Below are 19,206 nucleotides of genomic sequence, written 5' to 3' on the forward strand. Positions count from 1 at the left end.
AGGGACCCCGGGGCTGGGTCACCCCAACTGTTGAGGAGCCGGGCCGGCTCTGCCCCAGCCAGGGCGGGCGCGCAAGGCTCCATCATGGTGGGCGTGTGAGCTTCTGGGCTGACAACGGCCACGGGGCACACCCCTACCCTGGGGTCCCGGACCCTGGGGCTCTTGCAGTGGCCTCCTGAGTGGCACTGTAGCTCTGGGCTGCAGCCGCAGGATATGTGTGGGCGCGTGCTACCGTCGGGACCACTTTACCCTGCCCCTGCCCCGTTTGGGGGGCTCCGAATGCTCCAGGGCCACTTTGTGGTGGTGCTGGCATGTGGGGCACCCCCCATCTGGGCCCCATCTCTCAGAGCCCTCGCATGTGTCAGGGCGTCTGCTGCTCCCTGTGAGGCTGTAGCTGTGGGTGTTGCTTGTTGCTGTGTGTACTCTGGGTGACAGGACCATGTGTCAGTGTTTATGTGACTGATTCCCAGTGCAACAAAGCTTATTAGAGTGTTCCTGGCTACGTTTGGTCACCCTGAGTGGGGTGTCTTAATGGGGGACATTAATGCACCCATCATTACTGTGACTCTTTGGAGCCATGCCCAGCTGAGATTGTGTGGCTGACCTGGTCACAGAAGGCAAAGTTGCTGTCATACAGTGTGTTGTGTTGACGGGCATGTTTGTCTGCCTGGACTTCAGGTGTGTGTCTGTGGTTTCTGCTGTAACTGCCTGCGGAATTGTCGCTTTCAAATGCAGAGGTGTTGGGTGTGACCATAGGGGACCATGGGTCAGGGTGTCCCATGGACTCCTGTGGTGGGTTTTACAAGGTGGGTCTTGCCTCTACGGGCAGGCCTCACGGCGTGCAGATTTACACGGGCTTGTATCTCGTGACCTTTCCCAGGGCTCTGTGTGTGTGTGCAGGTGAGGGCTGTGTGAGGTTCAGACCGTGTGCCTCATCCTTGGGGATTATCTACCCCAGCAGTTGCTGGATACCTTTTGAGTCTCATTCGCTGTTGTTATGTGACCCTGCCGAGGCAGGCAGGGCTTGTAGCTGTGAGTGGGGCTGCGTCTGGGTCAGCCTGGACACACCCGCCTGCCTCTGTGGCTGTGTGTTGTCATGCCTCTTGTTCTCACACATGAGAGTGGTTTGTGGTGTTACTGTAGCTTTGTGTGCAGTTACTGGTGTGCAGACCCGCGTAGGTGTGGGTTTGCATTTGTGTGTGTATCTCTCCTGGTACTTGGACCTGCATGTGTGTGAATGGATGTGCTCCTGTGTAACTCAGAACGCCAATGTGTATATTTGTGTGTTAGTATATAGCTCTAAGAATCACTGTGCACAGTCCCCATCGTATGTGTTTGTGTGTGTTGTTTTCTTGGTACATGAAACATGTATAGGGTGCAGTGGGACTTTAAATATTGCTGTGCAGGCTTCTGTGTGTGTGAGCAGGAGGGGAGGGAGAGAGATGGGGAGAGAGAGAGAGAGAGTGTGCGTGCTTCCTGGTGTACAACTCCGTAGCACATGTGTCAACAGGAGCCGCCTGAGCTGAGCCTTGGAGGGGCAGGGGGAGGGTCACCATCCTGGAGACTCTGGGGGCTTCCCAGGCCCAGCCCTGAGCCGGGCCAGCCGGCAGGGATGCCGCCTTCCAGGAAGGCTCACAGGGAGTTGGCGCTGGAGAGGCCAGGGCTGCCAAGCACAGCTGGCAGACACCGGATTAACTCTGCGTGTGCCCTGGCTCACCTCGGGAGAGGCTAGCTTGAGCATGCGAGGGTTCAGCTGGTTCATGCGCAGGTGCTGGGCCGGTGGACATCCCAGTGTCCTCTCCTCTGAAGCGCCCCCAGCTCACTCTACTTGGAGAGGGGTGGGCTGTCTGAGCAGTGGGCTGTGGCCTGGTTGACTGAGCCTTGCCCCCTTCCGGGAGAGGTGGGGAGAAGCACAGACCCCTCCTGGGGATCCAGGATGGGCTCGTCTCTGCGGCCGGGACTTGGGGCTACCTGTCCCTCCCCAAGGGTAGCAGCCTGTCAGGGAGCAGGACTGAGTGGGTGGGTGGCCCTGGCCCTGGGCCCTGGGCTCTGGGCTCACCTCACTTGGCAGTTGACCAGACTACGCGGGTCTCCCACACAGAGCCCCCTCCCACAGTGCTCCCACCACTCCCACTTGCTGCTCAGACAGGTGCCTCGATCACTGATCAGAGCTGGTGGGACCCGGAGGGCGGGGGCGGGTGGAGGCTCCTCTGAAGCTTGGCAGGATCAGCTGACCTCGCTCTCCTCTGTCTCTGTTGCAGAACACAGATCTATTTGAGATGATTGAAAAGATGCAGGTGAGGATGGCTCTGTGGCCTGTTCTGGGGAGCCACAGAGCTGGCTGGGCTGGGGCTGGGGGGCCCTTGCTGCATCTCCAGCCCTTCACCTCTCTGAGGACAGGCCACGCCAGTAGAAGATGGTGGCTACTGATTATCCAGGATCCTCTGTCTGAAGGTCAGGGTAGAGGATGCCCAACCCTCTCCATTTAGGCTCCCAGCTCCCATCCCTGTGTGGAACTGCAACGGGGCTGGGGTCAGATCATCCACCCACCCCACAGACACACACTGCCCCTCACCCAGTGAGAGACACCACAGGCTTTGCGGTGGGGGGCCCAGGTGGAATGGAGCTGGAGGAGGGGACAGACGCTGGGGGCCTGTCAGCCAGAGACTATGCTGCAGGAGTGGGAGGTATTCCCCTACACCCTCCACCCCCCAGCCTCGTCTGCTTTTCACATAGGTATGCACTGGGAGGTGGGCAGGGGGTGCTGGGGTGGGAGTACCTTGAATACTCTCTCAACTTCGATGCCTCCTGTTTCTCTTTCTGTCTCTCTCTCTCCAATGCCTCCTAGTTCTCTGTCTTTCTGTCTCATCGCTGCCTCTCCCTCCCCCTCTCTCCCTCAACACATATCTGTGTAGATAACAGCCCCCCCCCAGCTCACACAGTGGCGTGTGCACCTCCCCTGCCCCCACCCCAGTGGCACGTGCATTCCCGCAGAGTCCGCAGCCCTCCCTGAGGCTGCCAGCCTCCAGCCCCAGTCACTACCAGGACAGCCAGCCCTTCAGAGAGGCCCAGGGCCCCCAGCCAGCTAGCACCCTGCCCTGGGAGTACCCCAATCTTCATGGCCCACCTCCTAGGGCTTTCCCCTTGCACGCCCTGGGGAGGGGAGGCAGCGCCTGGCGGCGGGCCTGGGAGAGTGTAACAGTGCTGCCTTCTCTTCCAGGGAAGCAGGATGGATGAACAACGCTGCTCCTTCCCGCCGCCCCTCAAAGTAGGTGGGCCTGGCAGTCTGCCTCCCTCTCTAGGGGGTGGAGGGGATCTGGGAAGTGCTGCCACCACTGCCCATCAAGCAGGAAATCCATCCCCTTTCAGGAAGTAGTCTTACAGTGTGCCAGGTGCGGGGGCCACAGCCGCGAGCGGGGTAGACCCAGCCCCTGCCCTCTAGGAGTTCTGTGATGAGGAGAACCCCTCTCTTGCTAGAGGGCTGGGGCCTCTCTTCTAGCTCCTCCTCTCTGTCTTCACCGCTGCAGATTCCCCTTGCTTCTCCAGGCGTCCCCGCCCCAAACTCTCATCTCTCAAAGCCCTCATCTCTCAGACAGCTGCTGCCAAATGTTTTCCCTGAAACCAGTGATGACCAGAAGTTGCAGGAAGACTCCAACCCAGGCCCTAGGAGACTTATGAGCTCCTGCTCCATGAAGCTGCTGTCTGGATGGGGAGGGAGTGATAGGGAGGCAGGCCTGGGTGCCCCCCAGCCACTGGTGAGGAGACTGACCGGAGGCGGGGCACCCAGGGAGATGAGGGGGAGGCTCTTAGTTTTGACCCACTTTTCTTAGCATATGGTTCTTGGTGACTTGGGACCCCAGAGACCCTAGAAGACCAGGCCTGGTAGAGTGGGCCCAGGGCTGCAGGGTGAGGGTTAGAGGAGGGTGCATGGGCAGTAAGCCTGATGCTGTCTTCAGGGCAGAGGTCCTCACACCAGCAGTCAGTGCCACCTGGGAGCCTGTGAGAAATGCGCATTCTCAGACCCCGCCCAGACCGCTGCATCCAAAGCTCTAGGGTGGGGTGCAGCAACCCATGTTAACAAGCCCTCCAGGCAGTCCAGCGGTTTCTTCTGGGGAGGCAGTGAGCCCTCCTTTCCCCAGGCAAAGAGAACCCCAGAAGATGCCAGCACTCAGCACGCTAAGCCTGCCTCAGCCCATGCCCATCTGTAAGAGGCGATGAGGCCAGGGCCCCATCCACGCTCTGAGCCCTGAGGCTGGCCAAGCAGAGGCGAGCGCTGGGGGGCCTGGAGGACGGAAAGATGGAGAGACCCTTGCCCTGTTTGTGTTTTGCAGACAGAGGAGGACTACATTCCCTACCCGAGCGTGCACGAGGTACTCGGCTAGACCCCCGTGTCCACCCTTACCCAAGCCCAGGAGGCACTTACCCAGGGCTTCTGGAAACAGCTCCTCCTCCGTAGGAGCCTGGCCCGCGGGCCTTGCTGCAGGCTGGAGACTTAATTTCCAGGCCCAAGACCTCAGAGTCCATTTGAAACCTTAGGGCTTCTGAGCCAAATGTTCCAGCTTCCTGGGCCAAGGTCATGCTCCAGCTCTATCTGCCCCCACACCCCCTCTTGGAGACTTGGGTCTCGGCACTGTCTGGGTCTGGCTGAGGGAAAGGGCTAGAGCAGAACCCTGGGGCCCACACAGCCTCTGGCCTGTCCCCTCATATCCCTTAGCCATGACAGAAGTGGCTCCAGGTCTAAGTTGGGAGGGTGTCCCGGGGTCCCCAGTGGGGTACAGTGTGGGGTGGCTCTCAGCTGAGTCCCTCCTCAGGTCTTGGGGCGAGAAGGACCCTTCCCCCTCATCCTGCTGCCCCAGTTTGGGGGCTACTGGATTGAGGGCACCAACCACGAAATCACCAGCATCCCCGAGACAGAGCCGCTGCAGTCGCCCACGACCAAGGTGAAGCTCGAGTGCAACCCCACGGCCCGCATCTACCGGAAGCACTTTCTCGGCAAGGTGGGTGGCCGGCTGGTGTAGCGGGGCTGGCTGGGGTGGGTCACAGTTCAGCCCCACTCGAGGCTAGGCCTGGGAGGGAGCAGAACCCATGGGCCAGGGCTGGGTGACAGTCCTAGAGCCCTGAGTAAACATGCTCCCACCACACACACTCCCAGGCCCCAGGGAACTCGCATGGCGGAATCTCTTGTTCATTCGACAAACATTGATTGCAAAGGCAGCATTATGGCATAGTGGTTCACAGCAGAGACTCTGCCAGGGCTTGAATCCTGGCTCTGCCAGCGACTACACAGGACATCGGGCAAATCGCTTAACTTCTCTGTGCCTCATCTCCTAATCTGTGAAAATGGTGGTTGGTGGTGATGATACCCACCTCATGAGGCTGCTGTGAGGCTTCAGTGAGCTGTTACCTGTCAGGTCTTTACAGTGGCGTCTGGGACAGAGTAAGTGCTCAATCAGGGGTGGCAAATAATGAGGACAGGCCGTGTGCCTGGCCCTGTTCTAGGCACCAGGTATACAGCAGCCAACACAATAGACCCAGCCCCTCCCTTCGGGCAACTTGGAGTTAGGGGAACAGTAACGTCATGGATTGATGCAGCCCCTGCCCCGCCACCAGCACAGAGCAGGGACCCTGTCCAGCAACCACTTGTCAGAGTATTGAGGGAGCCGAGGGGAGGTCCCGTGCCAGGAACGTGTGTGTCAGGTTGCAGGCCGGGTGCTGTCTCTTTGTCAGCGTAGAGCCAAAATGGGGAAGTGTGTCGTGGACTCTGGAGCCTCATGGCATGTGTGGGAATCTTGGCTCTTCCATTAACTGATAGTGTGACCTTGGGTAAGCTATTTAACTTTCCTCATCTGTGAAAATGGGGATAATAAAAGTACAGGCAAAGCTTCTAGAACCATGCCTGGCACATGGTAAATACTCAGTTAATGTTAGCTGTTGTCACGTCTTCATAATTACTTGGTGATATCAGGATTATTCTGTTTTTGCAGAAGAGGAAACCGAAGCTCAGATAGGTAAATGATTTCGTCAAGGTCACACAATGACTAAGCCTGGGAATTGAACCAGCTTTGGCTGACCTTCCATTAAGATGCACGGGAGAGATCATGCTCCTAGCCATTGTGTGTGTGTGTGTGTGTGTGTGTGTGTGTGTGTTGGGAAGAGGGGGTGACTACTTGGGGGTTGGGAAGCTGTGTGACCTCAGTCTGGGCCTGGGCATTGGCCTGACTCTGGGAGACACTGGTGCTAACCAGTGGAGTTAGGGGAGGATCCATCGTGACTGAGACTAAACCAGCAAGCCAGGTTCAGGAGCCTTTGCCTGGGAACAAACCCAGAACCCAGCATGGAATTCCACTTCCCAGCTGAGCTCTAGAGGTGGAGAGAGACCTGCATCCTAGGCATCTGCTGTCCAGAGGTTCCCAGCTGGGTCTGGCAGGTGGTAGGATCTGGGGATACTGTGTATGCCAGACACATGGTTGGCACTCAGAAAAGTTTGTTGAAAGAGTGACAAGTGACAGATGAAGGTAGGAACAGATGAAGGTAGTGGACCTTGAGTGCAGTAGGATCTGAAGAAGTGCAGGTTGGAGGGTCAGAAGAGGTGGCTGGGCGCCGTGGCTTATACCTGTAATCACAGCACTTTGGGAGGCCGAGGCGGGCAGATCACTTGAGGTCAGGAGTTCAAGACCAGCCTGGGCAACATGGCAAAACCCCATCTCTACTAAAAATACAAAAATTAGCCAGGTATGTTGCTGGGCGCCTGTAATCCCAGTTACTCAGGAGGCTGAGGCAGGAGGATCGCTTGAACCCAGGAGGTGGAGATTGCAGTGAGCTGAGATGGTGCCACTGCACTCCAGCCTGGGCGACAGAGCAAAACTCTTATCTCAAAAAAAAAAGAAGAGGTCTCATGTCCAGGATCAGATTAGCAGTACTGAGGGGAGAAGCCCCAGGGCTGGCAGAACGGCAGGGCCCCTTTCTGACTCTAGGTGGGGTAACGGGGGAAGCAGCCAGGTGCTCAGACACTGGACCCTATCCTGGCAGATGGTGGAGGTTATGATGACTTTGGGCGTTGACTTTCTGGAACCCTGAGCCCGCTCTCCCTCTGTGTCCCGGGGGCTCCTCTGGGCTTGGGGGTGTCCAGGGAAACTCCCTGCTCCCTGGACTTCCCTGCCGAGTGCCTCCTTATCAAGTGCCTGCCACTCCCTCTCTGCTGGACGGTGTCAAGCATTTGGGGGTTTCTGCCACTTTGTGCCCAGGCAAGGCTGGGGGACTCTTCCCCGGGTCCATTGAGAATGCCCCTGAGCTACGGATTCATGGGGCACGTCCGCTGGCCCCTGCCTCTGTCTGCTCCTGGCCTCTGAGCACAGGTGTTCATGTTTGAACAGGATTTACTTCTAGGATGATTCCTGGGGCGGGTGTGGCCAGGCAGCCAGCTCCACTCCCAGAGTTTGGGCTAGGGCTGGGGCTGGGGTTGGCAGGGGGAGCCCGGGGCCAGGCTGGGTGGTGTCTCCCTGAACTTCCAGCCCTCGGCTTTGAGACTTCCCCACCTGGAGGTGCCAGCCCTGGGCTCCTCTCTAGGGGTGCCATCCCTGCAGCAGCCACCCCTGATACTCCTCGGGTGTCTTCCCAACCCTGCGCCCTCTCCTCCAGGTGAGACAGGAGGGCGGAAACCTGCCTGGCCAGCCGCCCTGTGTGTTGTGAGATGTTTCGCTTCCTGTTTCTCACGGGCCCTGGCTTCAGGGGCCACAGAGTCACAGGTTGGGCAATCAACTTTTGCTCACTGAACACCTGCTGGGTGCCCAGCCCTGAAAAGGGCCAAGGCTGAAGACAGGCATGGAGGTCCGAATATGGTCCCGACTCGATGAGCACCCAGAGATCCGGTGTTACTACCCACCCTCACTGAACTGAGCCAGGCACTTCGTCCCTTTCAGTCCTGGCCGCCACCAAAGTACAGGGCTCCCTCCTATTTGGCAGACTAGGAAAGCAAGGCACAGAGAGGCCAAGTGACCTCCTCAGGCTGCCCAGCTGGTCAGTGGCAGAGGGGGGCTTTGAGTGCCGGTCTGTCTGACGTGGGATCTGCTATCAGCCGTAACACCTGCTATGGGCGAAGGAGCCCCCTCCCCCCCATCTGCGAGTGGGTTGGCTTTCTGGCCTGGTTTCAGGAAGCCCCGTGCTCAGCCTCACCCACTCCCCTGGACCCCACCTCCCACTGCAGGAGCATTTCAATTACTACTCACTGGACACTGCCCTCGGCCACCTTGTCTTCTCACTCAAGTACGATGTCATCGGGGACCAAGAGCACCTGCGGCTGCTGCTCAGGTGAGGGTGGTGGGGGAGTCCCGAGATGGCAGGAAGGGCTGAGGCCTTAGAATCTCAGAGCCCATCTCATTTGACCCACTGTCTTCATCAAGGCCCAGAGAGGGGCAGGGATTTGCCTGAGATTGCACAGCAAGTTAGTACCCGAGTCAGCCTGATACCCATCATCACCTCTGGTCCTCGCTGTGGTCCACCCCCTTCTGGCCTTACTTTGTGGGGGGTGGGGTTCCCGTTTTCCTTTCCCAGGCCTTCACCATGTGACTTTCTCTTCCCAGGACCAAGTGCCGGACATACCATGATGTCATCCCCATCTCCTGCCTCACCGAGTTCCCTAATGTCGTCCAGATGGCAAAGGTGAGGCCTCCGCTCCCCTGAGCTTCCCTGGCTGGCCTCGCAGATGGGCACCTGTGGGGCTTCAGCTCTGCCTCAGTGTGCCCCCTTCAGCCGTAGGCCCTTGCCCTGGGCTGCTGCCCTATCCTGAGGCCGTCTCTCACGTGTTCCCACCGTGTCCTGGGCTGCCATGTGTTCTCCCAGGCCCCCGTCCCCTGCCTGTGTGCTTTTGGTTTTCTCTATAGCACCCTCAGATCTCAGGGGACCTCCGTTCCCTAAGCAACAGTGAACCCCGAGTCCTGCTTTAGCTCTGGCCATTCCCAGCATGGCTCCTCCCCAAACCTTGACCAGGGAGGCCCAGGCAACCCCGTCCTCTCCTCCCTGGCCCCATGCCTCACGCCCCTCCCTTATCTCCTCCTGCAGCTGGTGTGTGAAGACGTCAACGTGGATCGGTTCTATCCTGTGCTCTACCCCAAGGTATGACTGGATCTGGGCACAGCTCACTGAGGAGGGTGGGAGAGTAACTGGAAGACTGAGCATTTATTAAGCACCTTCTGTGTGCCAGGTACTTTCCCCAGGTTCTCTCATTTAATCCTCACAATAACCCTGTGAAGTCCACAATTTGCAGAAGAGGAGCCACCGAAAGGGCCTGTGCCTTACCCCAGGGTGCACAGCAGATAAGGAGGGCCTGCATTTAAGCCTAGGTTTGTCTGCCTTCGAGGCTGGCCTCGCTAACATCTGGAACCTCTGTGATGTTCGGAGACCCTCCTGAGAGCGATCTGTGCCGCGGTCCTCCCCTGGAATGGGTGTCTTTTCTACTGGCCCTGCCTTTTTGTCCCAGAGGAGACCTGTAGAGAAAGAATAGCCCCGGCACTTCCTGCCCGGGTGCTGGGAGCTGGGCTGTAGGCACTGTGACAGTGTGGGGATAGGGGCAGGGGCTTCTGCCTTGGACGAGCCAGGGGCACCTCCTGGAAGAGGACAGACAGGTAAACCCTTGTGTCCCTGACTGAATTCTGGAGCAGTGTGAGGTCTCTAGAGGTGGTGTGGTCCAGGACAGGTATCCTGAAGCGGCTTCAGAAATCAGGGCCCACCTCCTGCTTATGGGAGAGGAAACTGAGGCCTAAGGTGAGGAGGAGAACTTGCTCAATGCCCACAGCAGATTGGTGAGACGTGGCCTGTTCTGGAAGAATGATGTGGGTTTACAGAGAAGCCGAGGAGTGAGTTGGGAGTTAGACTGGAGTAGGGGCGGGCTTGGCATGGCAGGACTGGGACTCACGGCAAATTCAGGAGTGATGAGCCTAAGCTTTGGGATCCAACAGACCTGGGGTCAAATCCCAAGCCTGTACGTGCTTGCAAGTCATTGACCCTAGGTGAGTCACTTAAGGTCTCTGAACCTGAGATTCAGAGGGGACAGCTGGACTGTCTCCCTCCCAGGCTTGTTCTGAGAATTACATGACGTGATGCGTGTAGAGCGCCTGGCTCAGTGCTTGGCACAGGGGAAGAGCACGTCGAATGGCAGCTTGCACATGCAGCCTCTTCACCCGGCGTCCTCTCCTGCAGGCTTCCCGGCTCATTGTCACCTTTGACGAGCATGTCATCAGCAATAACTTCAAGTTTGGCGTCATTTATCAGAAGCTCGGGCAGGTGTGCTCACCTCCTCCTCCCTGCTGCCCCTCCCCACCCGGCCCCGTATCTGGAGCCTGACACCTTTTCCAGGGCAGCACAGCGGCCAAGGGACTCGGGAGCCCAGGAGGCTGCCAGAGGTCCTCCCTCCAGCCCTCTCTGGGTCCTAGTAGGGACAGAGGGCAGGGGCTTCTCAGGAACTCCAGCTCAATGACCTCGGCCCCTCATTCCCAGACCTCCGAGGAAGAACTCTTCAGCACCAATGAGGAAAGTCCCGCCTTCGTGGAGTTCCTTGAGTTTCTTGGCCAGAAGGTCAAACTGCAGGACTTTAAGGGGTGAGTATTAGGGTGGGCTGAGCAGAGTATAATCTGACTGTGCTCCTGGGCAGGGAGGGAGCCCCTGTCCTGGCCCCGTGGAGGCCTGGCCGGGGCTGGAGACTGAGCCATGGCCTGGGGGACCCGGGGGCAGGTTCCGAGGAGGCCTGGACGTGACCCACGGGCAGACGGGGACCGAATCTGTGTACTGCAACTTCCGCAACAAGGAGATCATGTTTCACGTGTCCACCAAGCTGCCCTACACAGAAGGGGACGCCCAGCAGGTAGCCTGGGCACCCCCACCTGCCTCCCATCTTCCACCTGTCCTCCCCCTCCACCTGTCCGTTCAGCTTCCATCACGCCAGGCTCAGCGCGGGCCCTGGGACAGATGGAAATGATCAGCGCCCCCACTTGTGGGCTCTCATTGGGTCAGGGGAGACAGGCTGCTTCAATGCTGGGAAAGCCTTGGTTTCTACAGTCAGAATGGCACCCACCTCCTAGGTGAGCATAAATGCATGAGTGCATAGAGGGACTAGAACAGTTCATAGTACGTTGCAAGAGTTTAGCAGATCTGAGCTGGTGCTTTATGGGGAGTGGAGAGCATCATGGGGTCATGTGGGGACGTGTAGTCTTGGCAGAGGTGGGAGCTTTCAAGAGGAAGTGACTTTTAGCCTGTGAAGGAGCTGGGAGAAGGCAGGGAAATGTTCCAGGTGGCGAGAACAGCTTCTGCAAAGGCCTGGACTCGAGGACATGCAAAGCATGTTCCAGGAACTGAACTCAGAAGTGTGTCCCCTTGTCCTGAGCCTCCTACAGGGCTATCTGCCTTCCCAATCAGGTCCCCAGCCCAAGGGAATAAAAGGGAAATGTGAGAAAAATGGAAATAGTTATTCCTTATTTTTAGTGTCTTTTAACTTTCTTTTACTGAGGGTCTGTGTTCATTTTAGCAACATGAACGTATACCAAGTAGAACTTGTTTATTCAATCGGGGGCCATGTTTGGGGCATTGATATAGGAGAAGGGCTGAGAGGTAGGGTCTAGGGACCGAGAGACCTGGGCTCGAGTCCCCAAGCTCATTATAGCTCATTATAGCACCTTCCAAGTCACTGCCCTCAGCCTTGGTTTCATCGTCTGTCACAGCACTCCAAAAAACCTACAGGAATTGTTCTTGTAATTTCAATAGATGTCCAGGCACAAGTGGGTTTTGATTGCGTGGATGAATTGAATAGTGGTGAGGTCTGGGACATTAGTGTACCCTCGTCACCTGAAGAGTGTACGTTGTTCCAAACAGGCCATTTTTCAACTAAAATCGTTTCAAGACAAGTTTATTTTGCTACATCGTTTTGGGGAAAGCAAATCCTTAGATGTGCCCTCTGACTACCCCAAACCCTCCTAAACCTCTGTGGGCACCCCTCTCCCCAGTGGGCCCCTTGTGGCCAGACCGTGAAGGCCTGTGGCCTTGTGCTCAGTTGCAGCGGAAGCGGCACATCGGGAACGACATCGTGGCTGTGGTCTTCCAGGATGAGAACACTCCTTTTGTGCCCGACATGATCGCATCCAACTTCCTGCATGCCTACGTAGTGGTGCAGGCTGAGGGCGGGGGCCCTGATGGCCCCCTCTACAAGGTGGGTGCTCTTGGAGCCTCCCAGGGGCGTCAGCAAGGACCCTGGCTGCAGCTCTGCCCTCCCTGGGATGCCTCTCTGAGCCTCACCTTTTCCAGCTGTAATGGGGGACCATGGAAGGCTTCAGTGGTGCCCTGTTCACACCATGCCCTCTGTCTTCCCCAAAGTTCACCCCCTCAGAGAGGACAGTTTCCCTCCTCTGCCTCCTGGCCTGGTATCACTGTCCTCCACCTCCCATAGCCTCCTCTGCCTTCACCATCCTGATGATTCCTGTAGCCCTCACCCCTCTCCACCACTAAAATTCAGGGCAAAAGATAGAGGGCAGAAATCCCTGGAAGAAAGATTCATCCAGCCCACAATCACTGAGCCTCCCCGACCAAGGGGTAGGCCAGGGAGGCAAAGTAGAGGTTTCTGGCTAGGCTGGGGCAGAGCAGACCCCAGACTCCACAGGAACAGACAGCTGCCCTCCCTTCCAGGTCTCTGTCACTGCAAGAGATGATGTGCCCTTCTTCGGACCCCCCCTCCCGGACCCCGCCGTGTTCAGAAAGGTGAGGGGCAGCCCCTAGTCATGGGCAAAGCAGGACAAAATGGGTGGGGGCCTGGGGGGTGCACATACATTCTGCCTTATGAGGTCCCAAAGCTGCATTGTGTACCAGGGCAGCTGGGCTCCCCTAACTGCAACTGGGGACTGGCTTTTCTGTTCATCTTGAAAACACTTTTTTTTTTTTCCCACAAGGTCACAGAATAAACTACACAATTGTTTTATACTTTCCATGTAGTAGACTGGCCTTTCCTCATTTCTGTTCTCTTTCTGACAGTTCCAATCTCTTCTTTCTTCTAAAATGTTTGGGGAGGGGCACACTTCAAGCTTGGGCTTCAGCTCTGTACACAGCTCAGCTACCCTAGACTGAAGCAGTAGGTCGAGACCCCAACTCAGACCCTAACATCTGTGGGGTTTGCTCTCCTGAGGGCATGGGCAGCGATGAAGGGCACTGGGGCCCCTTGAAGGTACCTGGGGAGCTGAACCCAGGGAGATGCCCTTTTGGGAGTGAAGAGGGTGACCCCAGGCCCCAGCAGAGCATGGTTCAGGAGCTGCAGCCTCTGCCTCATTGGGGTTCAGACTCTTGTTTATGTGTTCATCTGAACCTCCGTTTCTCATCTCCTCCACACTGGGGGTTTCCAGGGGCCTGAGTTCCAGGAATTTTTGCTGACAAAGCTGATCAATGCTGAATATGCCTGCTACAAGGCAGAGAAGTTTGCCAAACTGGAGGTGAGGATGGGCTGTAAGAGCTGGGTCACCCTCTTCTCACCTTCCAACCTAGAACTTCAGTCCTGTCCCTGGGAAGGGAAAAGCCATGTTCAGACCCTGGCCTTAGCGGGGACACCTGGGGCTGGATGGATTGATGGATGAGTAGGAGGTTGGGGAGAGGAAGCCGGAGGGATAGTGAGGAATGCCCAGGAGATGCTGGGATGCGGGCAGGCTGATGGGGGACACCTTGGGTCTGGGTAGGGGGCGAACCTGGGGGGTGGGGACATGAAGCCAGACCTTGAAGAGGCTATGAGGGGCCCTTCATATGAGGGTCCCTGGGGGCTGCTTGAGCTGTGGAGTGGCCTGGGGGAAGGTGGTGCAGGGGCCCTCCCCACTCCCCACTCATTCAGAGAAGGCGTCCCGTGCCTCAGAAAGGTGGCCGGGATTTGAACTGTGGGCCGAAGGGCTGATCCCTGGGGTCCTTCCTGACGGCCCGGGCCTGGCCCACAGGAGCGGACGCGCGCCGCCCTCCTGGAGACACTCTATGAGGAACTGCACATCCACAGCCAGTCCATGATGGGCTTGGGCGGCGACGAGGACAAGATGGAGAATGGCAGTGGGGGCGGCGGCTTCTTTGAGTCTTTCAAGGTGAAGGGCCCCAGGTCTACCTGGCCGGGGAGAAGGGATGCGGCTAGGGCGGAGTCCCAGGCTGAGGCTGATAGACTGATGGACACGGCATGGGGGTGGAGTCTGGCAGAAGGGGCGTGGCTTAGGGGGTGGAGTCCCGGACCGGGGGGTGGCTAGAGGCGGTTGGCATTGGAGATGGTATTTGAGAGGGGGTGTTGCTAGAGCGAAGTCCCGGACTGGGGCTCATTGACATGGTGTGGAGGTATGGCTAGAGGCTGCTCGCATGGGTGTAGAGTCTGGGAGGGGACGTGGCTGGGGGTGGAGTCAGGGGCCAGGGCTAATGGACATGGCTTGGGGGTGCGGCTAGAGGAAGCCCTAGTCTGGGAGGAGGGCCGGGCTCGAGGTGGATTTGGGCTTTACAATGGGCTTACACTTGTGGACATAGTCTGCCTTGAGTAGAGTTTGAGAGAGCAGCGTGTAAGGTGGGGCCCTGGCTTGAGGAGGAGTAACTGTTGGAGGTGGGGCCTAGGTGGAGAATTCACCTGGGAATTCTGCTGAAGGTTGGAGGATTCTGGGAGACAGCAAGGGCTGCTGATACAAAGGCTGCCAGGTCAGCAGGCAGAGAAGAGAGGAAGAGGCTCTGTCTTGACTGAGAGAAAGAAATAGAGTTCTCGGCCGGGCGCGGTGGCTCAAGCCTGTAATCCCAGCACTTTGGGAGGCCGAGACGGGCGGATCACGAGGTCAGGAGATCGAGACCATCCTGGCTAACACAGTGAAACCCCGTCTCTACTAAAAATACAAAAACTTAGCCGGGCGAGGTGGCAGGCGCCTGTAGTCCCAGCTACTCGGGAGGCTGAGGCAGGAGAATGGCGTGAACCCGGGAGGCGGAGCTTGCAGTGAGCTGAGATCCGGCCACTGCACTCCAGCCTGGGCGACAGAGCGAGACTCCGTCTCAAAAAAAAAAAAAAAAAAAAAAAAGAAATAGAGTTCTCAGAAGGGGTGTGGGTGTGTGAACCATGATCATTGGAGAGGGACCTGGCCTGTGTGACCCACCCTGCCTGTCCCTGGTTTAGCTTACTTTAAGAGCAGGGACACTTCAAATCTCAGCTCTGCTACTTACCAGCTTGGGCATTCCGTGAGCATCAGTTTCTTTATCTGTTGAGTAGGGTAATGGCAACTTATCTCATACAGTTATTGTTATCTTTAAAAGAGTTAGGTTAGTACAATATAAGTTTAAAAGCAAAATGCAAAACCTTACCTGTCTGCCTCAGCAATTATTGTCTGAAATGAGAAGTGTGGGGAGTGGAGTAGTTCCTGGACAGGGTCTGGACTCACCCAGGCTACAGGGCCCCAGATGGTAGCCTTTTTGCCACCGTCTCCACCCACCTGCCTATCTTCCAGGTGCCTGGCCAGCTGGTCACACCTCACCCTCAACCCAGGGCAGGTCACACAGCTGGAGATATGGGTTGGAATAAGGGAATTAGTCCAGCTGCCCAGGCCTGCCCAGGAACTGAGGGGAATAGATCATCTTTGAGAAAGAGGCTTGGAGACTGGAGACAGGACAGATGGGGTCAATATGGACCTGGGGTGTCTCCTTTGAGGAGGGCTCCGATGGTCCCACATCTGGTAGGTGCTGGACGGTGGACCTAGATTAGGTCAAATAATTTCTCAGAAGCAGCAGAGTCCACAGTTGAGGGCATGGGTCCTGGCATGCTGGGCTCGCCCCTGCCTCAGTTCCATCATGTGTGACATGGGCATGATTGCTAGTCCCCTTCTTGCAGGGGGATCCAGTGACAGAGTGATTGTAAAGCACTGGTCCCACAGCAAACATTTGGTATAGATTGGTCTGAAAAAAACAGGGAAGGAGGGTGTGAGGGAAGAAAAGAAAGAAGACAGGAGAGCTCTAAGAGGCCTCCACAGGAATGAAACGCGGGTGTCAAGAGGGCTCTCTGTGCACTCAGTATCTTCTGCAGTCCACACGCAGCCACATGAGGACACTCAGCACAGAGCAGCCTGTGTGTCCCAGAGACTGAGAGAAGTGAAGTCGTGTCCCCCAGGCCACTCGGCAAGTTGGTGGCAGAGCCAAGACCTGAGCTACCCTTAGGCAGGCCCCATATGTACCTGCTTCTCATGTGACGCACAGGGAAATTGAGGCCTGGCCCCACCTCCCTCTGTTGCCCTGCTGTCCATGTGCCCAGGGGAAGGGATTTCCAGGGCTCACCCAGAGTGGCATTGCCGGGGAGGGACCAGATGCCTGGGCTCCTGGGTTTCCCCAAGGGGACGGCCCTTAGGAATCCTGTGCCTCCTCCACCGCCACCCGCTTCACAGAGGGTCATCCGGAGCCGCAGCCAGTCCATGGATGCCATGGGGCTGAGCAACAAGAAGCCCAACACTGTGTCCACCAGCCACAGCGGGAGCTTCGCGCCCAACAACCCCGACCTGGCCAAGGCAGCTGGAATAGTGAGTGCCCTCCCCGTGCCCAGGCCCCTGTCCCTCCCTGAGGGGGGCCCTCAGCTCTCCTCTGCCTCCTGAGGCCTGGCCCCCCTCTCTCTGTTGCCCTGCTGCCCACGTGCCCAACCTAGGCTCTGGATTTGGTCTAGCCACTGCTTTCCTTGGGAGGGGGGTGAAGTGCCCAGGCAAGGACACTGCGGTGCTGACAGCTTGCAGCCTGCGGCCCCTTCCCAAGCTCCTTGGCCCTCCCCTCCTCCTGGCCCCTCATACATTGAGGTGTGACTTTCCGCAGGTCAGCCCTGGGGCAGCCTCTGTGTCTCATTCCTTATTGAGTATCTACTATCTGTTTGCTGGGGACTGGGCTGCTATGTGGGCACCTACTGTCAAGCCTTGGGTTTCTGTGGGCACCTACTGTGTGTCAGGCTGTGGGCACCCACTGTGTGTCAGGCCCTGGGCTGCTGTGTGGACGTGCACTCTGTGAGCATCTACTGTGGGCCCGGCCCTGAGTACCTGTGAGCACCCACTGTGTGTCAGGTCCTGGGCTGCTGTGTGGGCATCGACTCTGTGAGCACCCACTGTGTGTCAGGTCCTGGGCTGCTGTGTGGCGTGCACTCTGTGAGCATCTACTGTGGGCCCGGCCCTGAGTACCTGTGAGCACCCACTGTGTGTCAGGTCCTGGGCTGCTGTGTGGGCATCGACTCTGTGAGCACCCACTGTGTGTCAGGTCCTGGGCTGCTGTGTGGGCATCGATTCTGTGAGCGCCTACTGTGTGCACAGCCCTGGGCTGCTGTGTGAGAACCTACTCTGTGTCAGAAAATGGACTGCTGTATGAGCACATCGTGTGTGCTAAGCCCTAGATGTCAGTGAACACCTACTGTGTGTCAGGAAGTGAGCTGTTGTGTGGGTACTTTTTCTGTGAGCACCTCCTACTGTGTGTCCGCAGCAGCCAGGGCCTCTGTGGTGTGGCTGCCTATTGTGTGTCAGGAATCTGGCTTCTGTGTGAGCATCTCCAGAGGGAGCACCTCCTGTGTGATCACTGACCGTTGTCCAGGTTCTGGGATTCTGCTGCTCACACTCGGGAGTGCTGGGCACATGGATGAATACGGCCTATGGCTGTGGGCCTCACTGCTGTCCACTGCCTAGTGGCCACCCCAGGACACTGCACCCACTGCTGTGCTCCTCACCCATCCATCCATCCATCCATCCACCTACCCACCCATCCACCCACCCATCCATCCATCCATCCATCCATCCATCCATCCATCCATCCACTCACTTATCCACCCATCCATCCATCCATCTCCATCCATCCACTCACTTATCCACCCATCCATCCATCCATCTCCATCCATCTATCCATCCATCCATCCACTCACTTATCCACCCATCCATCCATCCATCTCCATCCATCCATCCATCCATCCATCCATCCATCCATCCATCCATTCATCCATCCATCCATTCATCCATCCACTCACCCATCCACCCATCCATCCACCCATCCATCCATCCATCTCCATCCATCCATCCATCCATCCATCCATTCATCCATCCACTCACCCATCCACCCATCCATCCACCCATCGATCCATCCATCTCCATCCATCCATCCATCTCCATCCATCCATCCATCCATCTACCCCATTCATTCACCCACCCATCTATCCATCCATCCATCCATCCATCCATCCATCCATCTCCATCCACCCATCCATCCATCCATCTCCATCCATCCATCCATCTCCATCCATCCATCCATCCATCCACCCCATTCATTCACCCACCCATCTATCCATCCATCCATCTATCCATCTATCCATCCATCCATCTATCCATCCATCCATCCATCCATCCATCTCCATCCACCCATCCATCCATCCATCCATCTCCATCCACCCATCTATCCATCCATCCATCCATCCACCCGTCCTTTATTGACTGTCTACTGCATGCCAAGCCCTGCGCTCAGTGCTGTGAGGCTATGTCACGTGGCAGGAGGGAATTCTCCCAACCTCTGCTGTCCAGCAGTCACCAAGCACACTGTCATGTGAGAAGCAGGCCCAACCTCCCCCAACCCAGTTTTATCAACCCCTCCCTTCCTCTCCACCAGAGTGACCCAGCCTCCTATGGGTGGCCGAGAGGGGCCCCAGGGACAGGACCAGGCCAGCAGCACCCACCATGGCAGTAATTGGACCCATTTCTATTTTGATTTTGCACAATTCTCCCTCTCTCTGTGTTTCCTCCTTTCATTCCACTCTCTCTCCTTGTTTTTTTGTTCCCTCCTCCCTTCCCTCTCCCCCTCCTGTGGCCTCTCTGCCCTTTGGCTCTCTGTTTCTCCTTCCTTCTTGCACCTGTCTTTTTTGCTCCCTCTCCTCCTTCCCTTTTCCGCTCTTCTCACCCTCGCCTTTTCCTTTCGGCCTTCCCCTGTCTTCCTTCTCCGTCTCTGACCCTCCCTGGGCCTGTCTCTGTGTCCTTGCGTCCCTGTCTCTCTGGATTTCCTTCTGTGCCTGTCTGGTGTGCCCTCGCTGGCTCACGCGTGTCCCTGTCTCCGGGTAACTGTCTATCTGTCCATCTCTCTCCCTGTCTCACCTGTCCTCTGTCTCTCCTTATGCTTCTCGCCTTCCCTTCCCCTGGCCCTATCTCTCCCATTGCCTCTCTATCTCTCCCGTTGCCTCCTGCGCCATTCTCG

At 57.3% G+C, this 19,206-nt stretch overlaps 1 protein-coding gene across 1 annotated transcript in view; it reads left to right on the top strand.

Moving 5' to 3' along the window:
- RAP1GAP (RAP1 GTPase activating protein) overlaps positions 1-19,206 on the top strand; it is a 92,240-nt gene that overhangs the window by 65,164 nt on the left and 7,870 nt on the right. The window contains exons 4-18 of the mRNA XM_011990134.1: positions 2,262-2,297; positions 3,221-3,268; positions 4,332-4,370; positions 4,812-4,997; positions 8,204-8,307; positions 8,580-8,658; positions 9,058-9,111; positions 10,195-10,278; positions 10,492-10,592; positions 10,726-10,855; positions 12,038-12,193; positions 12,667-12,738; positions 13,374-13,460; positions 13,950-14,087; positions 16,395-16,526. Coding sequence (XP_011845524.1) covers positions 2,280-2,297; positions 3,221-3,268; positions 4,332-4,370; positions 4,812-4,997; positions 8,204-8,307; positions 8,580-8,658; positions 9,058-9,111; positions 10,195-10,278; positions 10,492-10,592; positions 10,726-10,855; positions 12,038-12,193; positions 12,667-12,738; positions 13,374-13,460; positions 13,950-14,087; positions 16,395-16,526 — 1,428 coding nt within the window. The 5' untranslated portion in view covers positions 2,262-2,279. The remainder of the gene's footprint in view (positions 1-2,261; positions 2,298-3,220; positions 3,269-4,331; positions 4,371-4,811; positions 4,998-8,203; positions 8,308-8,579; positions 8,659-9,057; positions 9,112-10,194; positions 10,279-10,491; positions 10,593-10,725; positions 10,856-12,037; positions 12,194-12,666; positions 12,739-13,373; positions 13,461-13,949; positions 14,088-16,394; positions 16,527-19,206) is intronic.

Source organism: Mandrillus leucophaeus, unplaced genomic scaffold (genome assembly GCF_000951045.1).
Source record: "Mandrillus leucophaeus isolate KB7577 unplaced genomic scaffold, Mleu.le_1.0 Scaffold370, whole genome shotgun sequence".
Lineage (NCBI taxonomy): Eukaryota > Metazoa > Chordata > Mammalia > Primates > Cercopithecidae > Mandrillus > Mandrillus leucophaeus.